The sequence below is a fragment of the Loxodonta africana genome, chromosome 7, assembly GCF_030014295.1.
Source record: "Loxodonta africana isolate mLoxAfr1 chromosome 7, mLoxAfr1.hap2, whole genome shotgun sequence".
Lineage (NCBI taxonomy): Eukaryota > Metazoa > Chordata > Mammalia > Proboscidea > Elephantidae > Loxodonta > Loxodonta africana.
This window is the reverse complement of record NC_087348.1, coordinates 68,692,267-68,710,823: the sequence shown is the minus strand read 5'-3', so window position 1 is coordinate 68,710,823 and position 18,557 is coordinate 68,692,267. Positions and strand designations below refer to the sequence as shown.

Below are 18,557 nucleotides of genomic sequence, written 5' to 3'. Positions count from 1 at the left end.
CCTAGCACCTACGGCAGCCCAGAGAGGACATGCCTTCTCCGTCCTGCAGATGCGCGCCGCAAGTGGGTCCGGCTCTAGCCCCCGCCCCTTGTCCGCGGATGATTTAGGTCGCCGAGAGTGGTAGCAGATACTTTGAGTTTTCCCTACAAGCAAAGCTAAACCGAGCGCTATGGTCACTTAAACGCTACTTGGAAATTGTTTCTTTTTCCGGGAAGTGTAATAGCCAAGTGCTAGATAGGGGAGATATTTTACAAGGTTTTGTGGTCCGGTGGATAAAGCTCTGAACTGGGAACTGGAAGCCCAAGAGTCTTTTCTAACTCACCCATTAATTAGAGGGAAACTAATTACTATTTGGGATAGTAACTCCAGTTCTTCTAGTAAGAAACACTAGATTTTCTCGAAAATCCATTTCGGCTCTTAAAAGGTACTCTGGATCTTCGCCTCTGCATTTGGGCTAGAGTAGCTTGAACATCAAAATCCCATTGATAATGCTCTATTTAGTAATAGTCCTTTTCGTAATCCCTTCCAAGCATCCAGTAGATTAAAATTATGGAAACTATGTATAACGTGGGACTGACAGTCAATATTTTAAAAATATTTTACCAATCTCCACAGATTGGTAGAGCTACGATCAGCCACAGCACTTTTGGTTTTGCTCGTTTGAGGTTCCTTTTTTTTTTTTACCCCGCCCCCCCAAAAAAGTTTTTCCCGCAAATTGTTAATAAGTAAACATTGAGAGGCTTTTACAAAACATTCAAAGAGATTTGACAGAACCTGTCCTTGTAGTGCTGCATCTATCTAGAATCCGTCTATTTTGAGATTTCTCCTTTTGGAAACATTAAGCAAAAAATAAATTCTTTGAGCACCCAAAATATGTCACGAAGTCTATGTGTTCACTGCACTTTAATTACGAGTGCCCTCTGATGCTGTGTATTCATTTTTTTTTTTAAGCTCTTTATCTTGAGATGATCCATATGTGGCTGTAAAATAACAGAGATCCCATATACCCTTCACCCGAATCCAGGAAGTTGGCTTTGATACAATCTACCCATCCTTATTGATTTCACCAGCTTTACATGCACTCATTTGTGTATTTAGTTCTATACACTTTTATCAAGTTTAGACTCATTTAACCACTACCACAGTCAAGATAGAGCAAAGTTCCATGACAAGGATCCCTCTTGGTACCCTTTCACAGCCAGTCACCTCCCCCTCTACCTTTGTCCCTAACCCGTCACAGCCACTAACATGTTCTCTATCTCTATAATTGTCATTTCAAGGATGTTATATAAATGGAATCATACAGTGTAACCTTTTGAGTCTATTTTGACTCAGCATAATTCCTTTGAGCTCCATCCAAGATGTATCAATAGTCCTTTCCTTTTCTGTGTATTTAACATAGAATCCTTACAAATGCAGTTATTTTGTCCCCAATCCTATTTGATTTGGCAACAAGTGACAGTCTGTCAGCAGAAAATTAGTGCTCCCCCCAAAAAACAAAACAAAACAAAACAAAAAACTAGACTTAGCAATAAGAAAGCTCAGGAGTTTGAAGCCACCTATAGTACAGAACCAACCATACCCACTTCAGATGCCCAAGGGTCATTTTGTTACAGAATAAAGCACGACATTTATCGAGGTGAGCCCTAGTCATTAAGGAAACTAAATATGAAAAGGCAAGAAAATGTAATATATCTTATAAAACTTTATTTTAGGTCTACACCTAAAGTTGGCTTGGAGAGTGCATTTTTTTTTTTTCCTTGAATACAGCCCTTGTCGAAGTTATCAGGACCTTATATGGCCTCGCTAATTCTTTTCCTGATACAACATGCACTTTGTTTTGAGACTTTTTATCCTAGCAAGTAATTACAGGATTTTGAATGCTTTTCTAGTTACAAATTATTTGAGAGCAAAGATCTTGTCATATTTCAAAAATCGTAATAATTTAGATGTCTAGGAAATTGATGCTTAGAGAGAAGTGACTCTCCCAAAAATCACAGTGGTTAAACACTGAAAAAGCTAGGCCCAGAACCTGATCCTATTACCTACTTTAGTGCCTTTTATTTTTAACCATGCCAGTTCTTCAGAGCTGCACATATAAATGTTCACCAAATTCTTGGTGAACTGATTATCTTTACATCAAGGGGATAGGTTTTATGTATCATCTAATTGTCGACAGAGGGGACATTATCAGGAATTTTATTGTTTACAATTATTCAATACAGATTAAATAGAATAACTTTGAGTATTAACAGACTAGACACACAACACGAAAGGGCACCACAATGAATTTTGTACATATGGTATAGCTGAATATTATTGGGGTGGGGAGGATTTTAAGTTCTAGAGTCACTGGATAAGAACAAAATCACGTAGTATAAAAGATTACTAAAATTGCCCCTGAAGTACAATACAGATCACTGTTTTTTTTTTTTTTGTATTGTTTTCTTTTCAGCTGAGCACCGAAAAGTACAAGTACAAAAAAAAAAAAAAACACAAAAGATGCACACACATATAGTCTTTATCTTTAAAAATAGAATCACTCAGCAAAGGCAGACACTCTCACAACGAAAGGCACAAGGGACATGAGACCTTGCTAAGGAAAAGAGATTATTAAATTTCCCACTTATACTCTTCTCCAGGCTGTAATCTCATTTTGGCAATGATGGCGGTGGAAAGAGTCCCTTTCCTTCACTAGTTATTTCTGTGTGTGTGTGTGTGAAAGTTGCACATGCTTGATGTTGGTTGTAGATCAAATGGCCACATGGTACTTGTGGCCTAGTCCCAAGCTTAAGTGGCAGACTGATAACCCTTGAGGCTACTTCTAGAGTAGAGGCCAACATCTCACCAATTCCAGTATAGTAAGAGGTCTTTCTCTCAGCAAGGCAGCCACTGATTCTCTCACCACACTCCCTTTAAGAAGTCAGAGACTTAAACTCACTAAAGTTTTTAAAATTTTGAGCAACCTGAAAAAAAAATTTAACATTTTACTAACTTTAGAGTTCACAAAACATTTTCACATAAATTCTCCTGTCTAATCTTCACAACCGAAACCCTGGTGGCATAGTGGTTAAGTGCTACCACTGCTTACCAAGAGGTCAGCAGTTCAAATCCACCAGGTACTCCTTGGAAACTATGGGGCAGTTCTACTCTGTTCTATAGGATCGCTATGAGTTAGAATCGACTCGACAGCAGTGGGTTTTTTGTTTTAATCTTCGCAGTAATTCTCCAGGGTTTCCTTAAAATAGGGCTAAGTAACCTGCCCAAAGCCAATAGCAGCTAATTGGTAGAATTGGGATTAAAATCCAGGTTTCTAGCTATAAACAAACATCTCCTCTCTAAAAAATGTAATATCTCAGAAAAAATAACTCCTCTATGCCTCTTGGCACAGTGGTTAAAGTGCTTGGCTGCTAACTGAAGGGTGGGTGGCTTGAAACCACCATTGGCTCAGTAGGAGAAAGATGTGGCAGTTTGCTTCCATAGAGACTTACAGCCTTGGAAACCCTATGGAGTTGGTATGAGTGGAATCTACTTGATGGCAGTGGGCAGTGGGTATGCCTCTTAGCCAGAGGCCTAATTGGCGGGGTGCGGTGGTCACAGGTAGGGTATGTGCCCTGGGTGGCCTGTGCTTGCCCTGGGCACCCGTTGAGGCAGAGGGACAGTTAGCAGTTTCTATTGGCCATCACAGATTCCATCGCAAGCTGAGAGATCATTCAGCAATTTAACACTAATTACCCTAGGTCCTATTTTTTGTAACTTTGCTTTTAGCAGCAAAAGTTTTGTATCGTTGATTTTTTCACAAAAGTCACATTTCCTCTAATTTGCATGATCTAAAATATAAGTTATTCTGCAATATCTGGGTATGTAGCTCATAGGCAGGGATGGAGTACCTGATAAGCAAGGTTTAATTGTGCTTCTTTACTAATCTGTAGTGTACAATGTCACCTGGCTTTTGAAAACCAGGTGAAACTGTGCACTACAGATTAGTAAGCACAATTAAGCCCCTGCATACCTTGCTTAATGTCCCTTGCTTACCGCAAGCTGATGCATACCGTGCTTACTGGTTAATCCGCCCTGCTCATGGGAATGATGGGAAGGCAGTCCGAATACTATGCTGGAGTGGGGCTAGAAGGATGAGGAAATGATGGTTTTAGATTAAAATTTCCATTTTATTTTTGTACTAGTTGGCTACACTGAAATCAGAGCTATCACTACTGCCATCTGCTGGTTGAAAAGAAAAGCAGCTCATATGTTAATAATCTTGGTACATTTGTTAGGAAGTGGTAGTTTCTTAGGCTTTAATTAAGAATTTGTATTATGAACCATATATCCAGAGATTCTCATGCAGCCAGTCCATACATTGGGAAATTGTTTTAAGTCTGTGATAGATAGGAAGTATTATTTTTCCACATCACTAAAAAGAAGGTAATTTAATTTGGCAAACATGGCAAATACCAGTTGTAATCCCAGACTACTATTTACAGTTGAAGCTACTTAAAAAATAAACAAAAATAAAATACCCAATACACCAGAAAGTGAAACAATTTTATTTCATAGCTGTCTTTGAAACCACAAAGACACTATGTTCTTCATATAAAAACATTAGTACAGGTACCCTATACTTTCTAGAAAATGATTATATAGGCCCTCTCAAAGAAAAAATGAACCCCATCACATGGTTTCAATTAGGTTGTTTGCAAAAAGCTCACATCTGGACTGATTCCTAAAACATACCATTCTACAACTCTGCATCTTTTGATTCTTAAAGTACAGATTACTGTCACCCAGTTCTCTTCCTGCATTCTTACATATTTGATGATACATATATAGACTGCTTTATCACTTAATGTTCCATCGGTTCATCAGCCTTTTCTGCAGGTTCATCAGAAGGTTGAGCAGGCTTAAGAGGGGAAGAAAAAAGAAAATATGTTAAAACAAACAAACAAAAAATACTTGCATGATCAACAGGTACTTCTAATCACAAATATTATAAGAATTATATAAAAATTATTTCTTAAATATTTTTTTAAAAGGGGGTTGGGGATATTTCGGATATGCGATTTCAGTTCATTATCCTGCAAAATTTCTGAACAAAGGCTTTTCAAAATAGATATAATTACAGCTCTGAAAATCTAAATATCGTTGAATAATTCCAGCATTTTATCACACTTCACTCTTGCTCAAGAGTAGAGGCCTTCCTTATAGTATCACTATTAGCACTAAAATACAATCAGCACTTTTTGGATATTCTTACGCCCTCCACCACCAATCAACACAGCACAAATACCATGAAGTAAATCAGCTGTGTGGCACTCAACACCCTTCACAAACAACGATAGTTCACATAACCAACAGCAATTTAAATAATCCAAATACCAACAACATCCTTTTCAAGTTGAAAAAACTCATGCTGTAGAAGAAATTCTGCACAGTATACTTTTTTATTTTCAATTATACAACTATCAAGTAAGCACCTATAAGTAGCAAGTGTGTATTCTAAACATCCACCAAGAACCCTATTTAACCTGAAGTTCACAAACACTTCCTGAACCTTTTTCTCAGTTTTTATGAAGAGCCAACTTAAGCCTCCAAAGCTGGTTCTCAGCTAATCATTTCTCGTCTCCACCCAAATCAAATCTGGGCTAGCCCTGTGACTAGCTTTAGCCAAGAGAATGTGCAGAAGTGATGCTGTGCTAGTCCTCAGTCTCACATGAAAAAAGCCTGGCAGCTTTCACTTTTGAACTTTTTGCAAGCCCTGAGCTGTCATGTAAGACCAGCTACCCTGCTATAGAAAAAAAAAAAAAAAAACCTGGTGAAAGAGAGGTCCTGAGATGAGGCCCAGCCACTTACAGCTGAGGTCTCAGCCTTCTAGCTGCCCCTTTAAGGCACCAGACATGTAAGTAAAGCTATCTTGGACATTCTAGTCTCATCCCCCAATCTGTCGGCAACATTTGAGACCCCAAGTGGGACCAGCAAAAAAAGCCATCCAACTGAGCCCCAGTCAACCCACAGAACTGTGAGAAATAATGTTTGCTGTTTTAAGCCCCGAAGTTTTGGGGTAGCTTATGATATAGCAATAGCTAACCAAATCAACTCCTTTCCCCTTTTTGTATTTATGGATATCACTGCCCTCTCAATGTTTTACTTTACTCAGTTCTTAATTTTCCTACTACCAGTTGAATGATGGACTTATCTTAATAGTTAAAGACAAAAATGGTAGCTTTACACAGTTGTTATGGGAACAGTAGCCTAAGAAGAAAGGGCTCTGGTATTTCCGGTTAGTTATTGTATGTACCTGGGCCTTTCTCTGTGGTCTTTCTTCAAGCCCTTCCAGGAATGGGGACACATCATCATCATCATAGATTGTAAACTCCAAGTCTTTACCAACAATACCAATGGAGACGTTCTGAGGAGAAAAAAAAGGGCGAAAGAAAAAAAAAAAATCAAGAGAACTTAGTTTGGGAAAATATTTATGATAAAATTTTGGGTAAAAAAAAAGCCGAATAAAAATTTACATAGCATTTGAATAAGACCTGAAAAATACTTAAGTGCAGGAGACAAAAGCTAGAAGGAAAATAGTAAACCCATGTCATTTGCACATTTAATATCCAATTGTGATTATCATAAGTAACCTCTACAAGTTAGCAACCTGGCTCATAATGGGAACGTGCTAGAGGTCACTGTGAGGGAGCAAGTCGCTTAGCTAGGAAATAAGCTTAAGTCCTAAGAAATCATCTAATTTGTTTTTGTTTAAGCTAAGAAATAACTGATTCTTAACTAGGAAATAAGTTTTGGGTTATGGCGTGTTAAATTTGGTTGGGGGTGTGGAACTATATTATACACGGAAAAACTAAGGAGCAATTTTTTTTAAATGTTCAGTGAACACTAACCAGTACATGCAGTATTAAAATTTTCGTGAAAGCTTGAGGTATAAGGACATATAAGCCATTCCCCATGATTCAGTAAAATATGAAATCAGGAGGCCAGATGCTTGAACAAACTTTTCCAAATTGTAAATGTCACCAGGTAACTGTGTACCCAAATTTAAAAGCTAGTCGCCATGGGATAATTGCATTATAGGTACTTTGAACAAATAAAAGCAACTAAATTTTCCTAATTTCTTGAAAAGGATAGTTATTATTTTTACAATAGGAACAATAAAAAAGATTATACAGGCTATAAATCATCACATAGATGGTAAGTAATAGTTCTCCAATAAAAAACTGAATTCATAATGCTGACTGATCTCACTTTAATGATCATTAACCTCAAGTAGGCCCTTAGTGGTTCCTGGGTCAAACTACGAAGTTCTCCAGCTCATTTAATTTCCCACTCTCCTGGACAACTCTAACATTCTCCATTCTCCTTTCAGCTCAGAACCTCGCTCCTATTTCACTAAACAAACAGAAGCAATTCGAAGAGAACTTTAATGAGCTCCCAGTGTATCTACTCTCTTTCCTGTACCTATGCCCTTAGACACCCTCCCTTCCTGTTATTCTGAATGAATAGTCTAAGTTCCTCAGGCCAAACCCTCCACCTGTATACTATTCAAGGACATGGGTCCAGCAATTTTTCACCATAGTGTTCCTATATAAATGCTTCCTTTTATACTGTATCATTCTTACAACCACACAGCAAACACACTGTTAAATTTCTCCCCTTTTAAAAAAACCCAAACAAAAAGCCCTTAGGACATCCTTTCCCAGCTGCCACCCTATTTCTCTGGATTCCCAACAGAAAATTTTCTCCAAAGAGTTTTCTTCACTTCTCTTCTCCCATTCTCTCCTGATTCCACCTCTATCAGGCTTTTGCTTCACCACTCCATTAAAACTGTCTTGTCAAGTCCCCAGTGACTACATCATTCTAATAAAATGGTTAATCCTCAATCTGCATCCTCCTTGATTAGCAGTTTTTCACATAGTTGAACATTCCCTCCTGCCCAAAATAGTTTCTATGGATGCCTCATTTTCCAAGTTTTCCTCCTACTTGGCCATCAGTCTCTTTTGCTGTTACTTATCTCCCAACCTCTAACAGTTAGTGTGCCCATGGCCCAGTCCTCAAACTTTGTCTTGTCCAATTCAGTCTCATGGCTCTAAATACCATTTCTACATTAAAAAACAAAAATCAGAAAACCAAACCCATTGCCTTTGAGTAGATTCCAAATCATAGAGACCCTATGGGACTGAGTAGAACTGCCCCATAGGGTTTCTAAGGAGCAGCTGGTGGATTCAAACTGCCAATCTCTCAGTTAGCAGCCGAACTCTTAACCACTACACCACCAGGGTTTCCATAAAGATTCCAAAATTTCTCTCTCTAGGCTAGACCATTCTCCCCTGAAATCCAGGGGGTACATGTCCAACTGCTTACCCTACACCTCCAATTAGACAACCAGACATTTCAACCTTTCATGTCCAAAACTGATATTCCCCCATAAGCCCTAAGCCAAAACCTGTTCCTCCCACCATCCTGCCCATCTCGGTAATCATGTATCTCTCCTCCTGGTTAATCAGGTCAGAAACTTGGGAGACATCTCCCCTGCACCCCAACACCGCACAACCAATTTGTTAGCAAATCTTTTTGGCTCTAATTTCAAAACATCCAAAATTGAACCACTTCTCATTATCTCCAACTCTATCACTCTGCTGTAATCCACCATCATCTCTCACCTGAATTATTGCTAACAGTCTTAAAACTATTTCCATCCACTAACCCACTATAATCTGTTCTCAAAACACTCTTATAACCTAAAAATCAAATCATGCTATTCCTCTGCTCAAACCCCTCTAACAGCCCACTCAGTAAAATCCCACCTACCTACCTACACCCAACTGGTCATTTTTTCTCTTCTTAACTGCTTTCTTCCTTCTCCCTATAGTATTTATCACCTTCTTATATACTGTGTAATTTACTTATGTGTATATTGTCTATCTTCCCCTACTAGAATTAGAATGTATGCTCCACGAGGGCCAAGATGTTTGCCTATTGTGTTTACCAAATGCTCAATGCCTAGAAATTGCCCAGCACATGGTAGGTGGCTCAACATATATCTTTGTTGACGGAATTAATAATATCAAGATATACCTATCTGCTGAAGAAATGACGAACCTTCTGTATCACCTACAGGTTTTATTGTTTTATACCAAAAAGAAAGTTAACAAAAAAAAAATTAGATTTCAAATCAGATCACTTAGTGAATAGCTTACAGGGAAGTAATGAGCCAAAGCAACCATCTACCAAATTAAAGAACTCTTAGTATACACTCTTTTCTATTACTTACATTATGGAATAAAGGGCTAAACTGTAATGTTAACATCTACTACTGGGAAATGTAATATTTACCTTTGTAGTTAGGTCCTGCTCGGCAGGAAGCGTCTCTCTTAAGGCACGCAGACCATGTTTAACCAGTTCATTCAAATTGCCTACATGTAATAAATTAACAATTATTTTTTAATTTCATCTTCAGTCTGAAGTCTTGGTTTTACCCACATACTAAGTATCACAACAAAAACAGCCAAAAGTTTAATGTCCAGTCATACACAACCTTTTAACAGCCATCAGTAACATTGCTGTTATTTTACTTAATGAGAAGATACATGATTTCCATCATTAAACTGAACCTTTTCTTATGCTAGGTTAAATCGAAGTACTGATTTACAAATAACGCAGCTCAGAATGATAGTTCTTGTATCTGCTCTTTAAAAATGCAGTCTCCAACTCATTCTCTGTGGCCAGTATCACCCTGATACCAAAACCTGACAAAGACATCACAAGAAAACTATAAACCAATATCCCTTGTGAATACAGATGCAAAAATCCTCAACAAAATACTAGCAAACTGAATCCAGTAACATATAAAAAAGATTTTACACCATGACCAAGTGAGATTAATCCCAGAAATGCAGGGTTGGCTTAGTATCTGAAAATCAATCAATGTAATACACTACATTAATAAAATGAAGGAAGAAAAAAAACCCATACGGTCGTCTCAATAGACACAAAGAGAGTATCTGATAAAATCCAACACCCTTGCATAATAAAAATACTCAACAAACTAGTGATAGAAGGAAACTTTCTTAACTTGAAAAAGGGCATATATGAAAAACCCACAGCTAAGGTCAGATTTAATAGTGAATGACTGTTTTCCCCCAAAGATCAGGATCAAGATAAGGATGTTCACTCTCACCACTTCTATTCAACATTGTAGAGGAGGTTCTAGTAACATTAGGTAAAAAAACAAGTATATAAAAGGTATCCAGATTGGAAAGGAAGAAGCAAAACTATCTGTTTGCAGGATATGATCTTGGGTCTAAGGAATCCACAAAAAAGCTATTAGAACTAATACACGAGTTCAGCAAGATTGCACCATACAAGACCAACACACAAAAGCCAATTTTATTTCTATACACTTGCTTGTACTAGAAACTACAAAATATCGCTGAAAGAAATTAAAGACCACCTAAATACATGGAAAGACACCCATGCTCATAGATCGTTAAGACTTACATTGTTAAGATGGCAATACTCCCCAAATTGATCTACAGATCCAACACAATCCTTATTAATTTCACCTCCAGATTGACATATTAGGCAGAGGGTTCTCACATGACTAGCCCCCAATCAAAACCCTGGATGCTGAGTCTTTAATGTACTTCCTTGGACATAAATACCACACACACTGCTGCACTTTGTTGCTGAGTGTGCTCTGTGTGACCACTTATGGGAAAAAGAGAGCGTATGGAAGACTGCACATGGATTCCTCTAGACTCTGCCCTTTTGCCTAATGATCCAGGTCTGTATCTTGACTATATTACTATAATACATTTTAGTTACAAGTAAAGTTATATGCCAAGAAAAATCTCCAAATGTGGGGTGATCTTGGGGACTTCTGAAGCAATTACCACAATTAAAAATGTTTAACCAGGCATCTTCCAAGCTTATCAGGCCAAGAAACCATTTTCCCCAAAGTTGAACCTATTATAAACCTACAAGAATTTGCTTTGAGTAATGGTTATGAATCAATTATTTCCATTAAATTCACTAAACTCCAAATATTTCCTCCACAGAATGCTGTACACTGTATTAAGGTGTCCTAATGCCACAAGAAAACAGATAAAAAGCCAAAGAGAAATATTAAAGCTCTAATACTAAAAAAAGTTTTTTTTGTGTGTGTGTTTTAATACTATACCCTCTTCCAATGTGAAGCAAAACCTGCCTTATCAGCACATCTTACATCTTCTACCTTTCTTTCCCACAGTTACATTGCCTTTTTACTTTTGGTTTATGGACTACTTGCTGCAGAAATGTCTGTGTGGTTAAAAATAAGAGAATGGCAGAAAACTTAAAGTTATAAACAGAACTTACAATCGGTAGCTAGTAGGGTGGTGCTCAACTCTGGCTGGGGCATACTGCAAACTAACTGAATCAAGACATCTTTAAGGTTGAGGTAACACATTTGTATTTTGAAAAAGTTCGCTGCTGACCGAAACTACTGTGGTAGCTCGAAGGGGGAAAACTAGTATGTGTGACAGGAACAATAAACACTTCATAGCTTAATTAAAAAAAAAAACTCTGTAGGGCTGATCATTTTCTTTGTTTAGGATGATACTATTTATTCACTATATAAAAACTGGAAGGCAAAAAAAAAGAAACAAACAAAAAAAAGGCTATCGCTTACACTCCATAAACTCAGACATATGTCTCTCCAAGTAAGTACGAGCTGATTGAGAGCGGGCTCCAATGGACATAGCTCTGCAGTCAAAATAGTTAGCAGATGGACAGGTTTGGAAAATGTGAGGGCCCATATCCTACAAACAGAAAAAAAATACATCACATAATTTTTTACTTTAGCTAAAAATTACAAAAATTTTTAGGTAGTTTTTTTTAAATCAAAAAATGTAATGATACTCTATGAACTTACATCATAACCAGCAATGAGCAGCCCCACCCCATATGGTCTCCGGCCATATCGCTGCGTTGGTATCTGGGTCTCTTAACTAGTTAAAGAGCCTGTTTTTAACGAGGAATAAAGTTCTACCTTTGTTTTCAATATAGCTCAAACTAATCAAACATTTTTTGCTTTTAATGGTTTTTTTTTATAGCTTCTTTTTTAATTGCCGTATAATCTACCACATATTACACACAGGAAAAACAAAATAAAATACAGCAGTATTTCTTTGGCTTAATATTAAAATATACTTGACCCTCCACCAAATCCAAGAATGAATGCTAGTAAAATGATCTGTTTCCATGTAGTACCTCAATCGTTTTGGATATAAGAGGTCCAGGACATAGAACCACCAATGAGAAACCTTAAATTGTCTCGAAAAATGCTTGAATAGTTTTCTGGAAACAGGCCCACTGGTTTCCCCAGCTATCCGAAACTAGAGCGTGACTATGAAAACTTTTGTAAGCTAAATTGGTGTAAAGAGAAGAAGCAATTACCATTAATTTATATGAGAAAATTTTTTAAGTGTTCCCAGACCCAAAAAACAACCTACCAAATCATACCAAATAACACATAAAACGTAAAATAACACTAACATACAGTCAGAGTACGAATGATATAAAAAGGAGCTTGGCCATGCCACTCTCGCTGCTCCGGGTGTACGTTCCCTCTCTAACGGTTCACTGCAAAACAAAGGCTGAATGCCATTTCCATTTTTCACCTTTTTCTGTAAAAGCTAAAATCCTCTTTGGCTTTCAGTTAGCAAAAACAGGTACCAATATAGGTCTTTCATAAAAGTGAAGTGGCATAAAGTGAACCTTCAAAAAGAGGGGGTACCTGTATCTATACCTGGAAAATACAAATTGCTTACAAGGGCTGATGAAAGAGTCAACCCAATTCCTTACTTAGTACCCATTCTTCCAAGGGAAAATTTCCAAATCCTACACCCACACCCACACAAACACTTAACATAACATTATGTGGAAATCCAGTTCTAAATTTAAATGAAAAATACCTGGCTTTAACATTTTCCCAAGCTTACCTATGTTAGGAAACCCTGGTGGTGTAGTGGTTAAGGGCTACGGATGCTAACCAAAGGGTCGGCAGTTTGAATCCGCCAGGTGCTCCTTGCAAACTCTATGGGGCAGTTCTACTCTGTCCTATAGGGTCACTATGAGTCAGAATAGACTCAACGGCACTGGGTTTGGTTTGGTTTTGGTACCTATGTTATGTATTATCAAATTCCTAATAACTAACACAAGGATTAAGTATCGAAATACTTTAAAGTTCACATCCATAAATGTTAACAAAAAAAGGATACTGCTTCCAATTAGAGATACAAGACGAGACACAGGAAGAGGTCTGTCAAACACAAATCTCGAATCCAAACACTCTTGGCGCATGAAATTACTAAAAAAGAAACAAGAAAAATTAGTAATTTCAAATCACATAGAGCAAGTCCATTCTAAATAAAATAGTTTAATTTCATTTTGCTTTCTTTCAGGCATTTACATGCATTACATCCACATAGGAAAATCAGAAAGGTTAAAAAAAAGACATGGCTACAGGGCTATATTTTTGAACCAAACTCTGGGGCCACATGAGGTTTTTCTAAGACTGAAATATTCTGTAGCTTTAGAAAACTTCTGTCTCAGAGCACTTTACAGAACGGACAGAAGGCTGATCAAGGGAAGAGAAGCAATCTTCTCTTATCCTCCCTACCATCAGCAATCGTTTATCTTAATTCTAGGTCTTGAATAAGCAAAAGAGCACCTATGGTACTCTGCTTGTTTCTTGAGGACAGACTAAAATTTCCCCAATAAAGTAACTGCAAGAAATAGAATTCATACCAGAGAACATAATTATGAGTCCCTGCCAATGTTATTTCTATTCATAAGCACTATTGAGTCTCATTGTTAAAAATGATAAAATTCAAGTGAGTATAACTATTAGAGTCAAAAGGATAAACAACAAGAAATGGATATGTGCCTTTCTTTCCCCGTTACTTGGTCCAGCTTACTGTTTGTCATATCTGATCAAATTTCGACTGTAGGCACCAAGCTGTTTGTTCAATACATTTAATTAAGTCCACTTCCCAGTGATGCCTAAAACTGCACCGTCCAACACACCATTTACATGTGGCTACTGAGCACTTGAAAAGTGACTAGTCTGAACTGAGATGTGCTGTAAGTGCAAAACACACACCAAAGCTCAAAGCCTTAGCTTTGAACGTAAAATATCTTAATTTTTATTTTGGTTACATGCTGACATAGTAACATTTTACACAGATCAGTTTAAATAAAATAGATCATTAATTTCTCCTGTATCTTTAGATGTTTTTTAATGTGGCTACTAGAAAACATTAAATTACATATGTAGCTTGCATTATATTACTTTTTAGGGAGTGCTGGCCCAGAGGGCTGTGCCCAAGTCTCTGTAGTACCTGAAAATGTTTTCCATTTTCAAGAGCTGATACAAACCAACAATGCTGCCACTATATGGCTAACCTAAGAGAGGAAGTCTGGCTGGATAACTTGAAAATCTTAAACATCAGCACTACTATTTTTCTCTTAGTGTTTATATTCTTTCCTTCCCAATCAGATCATGGACTTAAAAGATAAGTGTGGGCTAATCACCTCCCACCTCCCAATACAACTCTCACATGCTACCTGAAAGGTACCATGTTTAGTGCTCTACATGTTAGACTATTTAAAACCCTTTCATAGTCCCTGGGGTATACATGTTCCAGTTACATTTTCTGCCCCTGGAGGTTTACTGGCAGGCATTTGAGCCACTTTAGTACATTCCGGTGTCACGGCAGACACTGGTGCAACTGCCTAAAAAAACAAAGAAGTTGGTCTGTGCCACATTTGACTGTTGAGAGCCATTCATATGAGAAGATGCTTCCTGGAGGAGTGATTGTGTGAAACTTCTGTATCTTTTGGCTTCTGCACAGCAAGAAATTGCTTGCAAGTATGTTTACTATTTCCTTTGTCTAAGTGAGAAGGTACGGTTACCGGCATTTGGAAATATTCAAGTAAATGAGTTATTTTGGGGGTGAAACAGTTTATGATGCATTACTTGGGCCATGGGATACGTCCTGCATGTGTGATATGCTTCATGGCACATGGGACCAATATGTCCTGGTTGTAATTGGTACCCCAATTTTTCAAATAATAAAAAACTACCAATAAACAATGATTCTGCATCCGTTCCATTAGTGAAAAAATATGGCATCACCACAAAATTCCAAACAGAAAATAATTCACCCATGAAAAGGTTACCAATAACCTTTAAGAAAGAAAATATTATGGAAATTCAGAGTTGTAAGTAACTAGCCCCGTCTCAAAGTGGTGAAGGTAGGAACTGATCCCAATTTATGTGATTTCAGAGCCCCAGCTCTTCACTTACATATTGCCTCTCAACGAGAAATAATCTCTATTTCCTCCAGACTTTCACAGAAATTTACATGTTACTTTTTGAAAACTCTCCACTTTCTACTTTGTATTCTATTAGGCTCGTTATATACAACTAGATTTTAAGTTCTTTGAAATCAAGATTCACGTATGATTCACCTCTGTATACTCCACAGTATCCAGGGTTGAGGTTTGCAAACAATAAATGTCTAATATGGTAAATACTTATGAAAGGAAGCAAGGTGGTTCAGCTCATCCTTAGAAACCAGACAAGCGTCTAGCTCTTCTCAGACACGGACTCAAACAATATACATTGAATCAACAAGTATCATGTTATTCAACTTTTTCTCAACAGTGTTAATACGGTTTATCCTATTAGTTACCACACAGGGACCAAGCAATGGAACAGTTAGTAACTGAGCCCAAATCCACTAAGCCCACAATTTTAATTTATAAACATTCTGGCAAACAACTTCCTAAAATACTTTACCTAGATCTTTTCTAAAATGTAGACTAGTCAAATATGAATTAAAAAGGGTATTTCTTTTGTTCTTCATAATCATACTCACCATAACAATCTAGCATCAGCAGTAAGGCCCGCAATTGAAATACCAATATGGTTATCAACATGGAGAATTTTTTTCTGATGAGCTGCAAGCTCTGACTGTGCCCTCTAGAGACATTATAAGACAAAAAGGCAAGTTTATGATGAAATAAGCAAACATACAGAAATAAAAGATTATTAATGGTTACAAGGGTAGGAAGGAGAGGGAAAGGAGGCACTTTGGTTTTGGGGGGGCACTGAGTTTATATTAAGGGTGGTGGAATTCTTCAGAAAAGGGTAGTGATGATGGTGGCACAATGTAATCAATGTCACTAAATTGTACATGGGGAAGTTGTTGTATTGGCAGATGTTTTGGTGTGCATATTTTACCAGAACAATGAAAAAAAAATTTATGACTTTATTGTCTATACAGTGAAACTTATGTTTGGTAGTTCTGTTTCTAAAGGAGAAGGACATATTTATTGTTTTATTCACCTTCAATGCAACCAACACTGCATGGGTTTTTGATTTCAGACCAACTGTGGCTGAACCTTGTTTGACAGCTTCCATTGCATACTCAATTTGATGAATCCTGCCCTGAAGAGAAAAAAACAACACATCTTAGAGTCATGTTAGAAGACTATTACAAAGTAGAAGTTATTGTGGAGCTTCCAATCTTCAGGCGAGCATTGTTAAATCTCAAATGATTTTTTTTTTTAAACCAGGAAATATTTTAACGAAAATTTTAAGTTCCAGAAATATCTAAAATGATTATATTCCACGTTCTCACAGCATACAATCTCATAACTTTCTAAACATATGGTAGCCACCAAAAGCCACTTCATAGAAATGGCACATGACTTATTTTACCTGAGGGCTCCAAACAGTGACATCATTGTCATACTGGTTGCGAAACTGAAAGTAAAAGAAAAAAGATTTATTAATAAGAACATTACAAATCCCAATTCTCAATATGCTGTATCATTAAGAAATGTTCACAGATACGTTTCCATTCAACACAAAAACAATGTTGTTAATACAACCTTATTGTAAGATTACTACTCTACTCAGTTGCAAGTCAATTTTACATACATTTGTCATGGAGGGGAGTGTGTAAATCTGGATGGGTCATGGTTCCCCAACTTCCTATTCTACCACTCTCCATAGCACTCCCTTTCCAAGCCAAACCAAGCCCACTATTATCAAGTTGATTCCAACTCATGGCAACCCCACAGGTTCAGTCAATTATTAAAGTTCATACAACTTTTTGGGAAGCGTCCAAGTCAGATCCCTATTTTCTCTTCTCTCTTCCCCATATATCTTTGTGTATGCTGTTCCCTTATACTGGACTCTAAGATATGGCCCAAACCCTTCCTCTTCTTTAAACTAGCTCAAAGTCTCTTCCTTGAAGTCTTCTCCATCTTTTCTCCAAAAATCTTTCCAATGCAGACTCTCATAATTCTTTACCTACACTTCCCTTTTTACCTTATATTCTGATTAGGGACATACCTGATTTATATTTGAACCATCATGGCACTTAAAACAATGTAGTGTGCATACATTCATATTGAATAAACAGAAAACTGTCCTCAGAAGTTCGAGGTGGATGCAAATAAGTGCAATAACAGAATTATTACTGCTGTAATGACAGTATTGACAAATTTATCAGCACAGTCCTTGAAAGAATAACCATGGGGTGAGAAGGCTGAGCGCTGGAAAGGCAAACATAGTACTGTAGCCCTGATTCCATCACTTTCCCTCTCATTTATTGAACTAGGTGATTAGAAAAGTGACCGAAAAGGGCATTTTCTGACTGAGTCGCAGGGGAGAGTAAATCACACAGGCCTACCAGGAAAATGGGCGCAGTCCTGGAACCCAAATCCTGGGGTCAAGTCCTCACTGGAGGTACTGGAAAGCCTCCAAATTAAATCCCTATTTTCTCCTCTCTCTTCCACAAACAGCATAAAGGGCCACTCTGGATTACTCGGAATCTACACCAGCGAAGGACTCTGAGGGGCAGACTCGGGTAGGAGGTGTTCAAAGTCCCGCGGGAAACGAAATACGCCCCGGAGTAAAGGCCGCACCGACTACCGACAGCTCCTCGCCCGGCCTGGCCGGAGATGCTGAATCACTGTCTAGGCTCTCCCGTCGGCTGAGGCTCCCGAGACCCCGGGGTGCTCAAAGCGTGACAGGAGAAGCGACTTGCCATCCCCCAAGATATCGGACCTCTACCCCAACCCTGCAGTGGCACGGGACCCAACGTACCATGGTTCCAGCTCCGGCTTTGCGGCGGCCTCCGGTAAAACGGCGGATCAAACAGCGCGGCCGAAACTATCGCTCGGCAATCGACAGAGAAGACTACGGGATTTGGGTGCTACGGAGCAGGGCAGGACAGGGCAGGGCAGTCTATTCCAGAGACATCGATAGGTTCCTGATGCGTGCGGGCCCTCAAAGCCTGCAGCCTCCCTGGGGTGGGCGGGGCCTTAGAAGACAGAGGAACCGAGATTGGCGGGAAACCCTCAATCGAAAGTGCCCCGGGCGGCTAAGAGCAGCGAAGCGACCTTCACAACCTGGGCCTTCCTGGTGCCTTGGTGAAAATTTTCTGTGTTGCCGATTCCCTCCAGTTTCACCCGCCGGAGCGAATACACATGAA

General features: G+C 38.3%; 1 protein-coding gene across 1 annotated transcript; it reads right to left on the bottom strand.

The window, feature by feature from the left end:
* Positions 1–4,526: 4,526 nt before the first annotated feature.
* PSMA1 (proteasome 20S subunit alpha 1) lies at positions 4,527–18,297 on the bottom strand. The gene is made up of 10 exons (XM_010592213.3): positions 18,170–18,297; positions 16,775–16,819; positions 16,400–16,501; positions 15,930–16,033; positions 13,266–13,354; positions 11,918–11,988; positions 11,675–11,804; positions 9,340–9,419; positions 6,296–6,406; positions 4,527–4,900 (listed from the first exon to the last, which is right to left on the bottom strand). The coding sequence occupies exons 1-10, from the start codon at positions 18,170–18,172 to the stop codon at positions 4,844–4,846; spliced, it is 792 nt and encodes a 263-aa protein (XP_010590515.1). The 5' UTR covers positions 18,173–18,297; the 3' UTR covers positions 4,527–4,843.
* Between the last annotated feature and the right edge of the window lie 260 nt (positions 18,298–18,557).

Bases quoted from the DNA above. Each gene is read 5' to 3' on its own strand.
- PSMA1 (XM_010592213.3), bottom strand. The intron at 11,805-11,917 runs GTAAGTTCATAG...TTCTGTTTGTAG, and splicing joins TGCTCATTGCTGGTTATGAT to GATATGGGCCCTCACATTTT. The intron at 6,407-9,339 runs GTAAATATTACA...TTTTCTCCTCAG, and splicing joins AGCAGGACCTAACTACAAAG to AACGTCTCCATTGGTATTGT.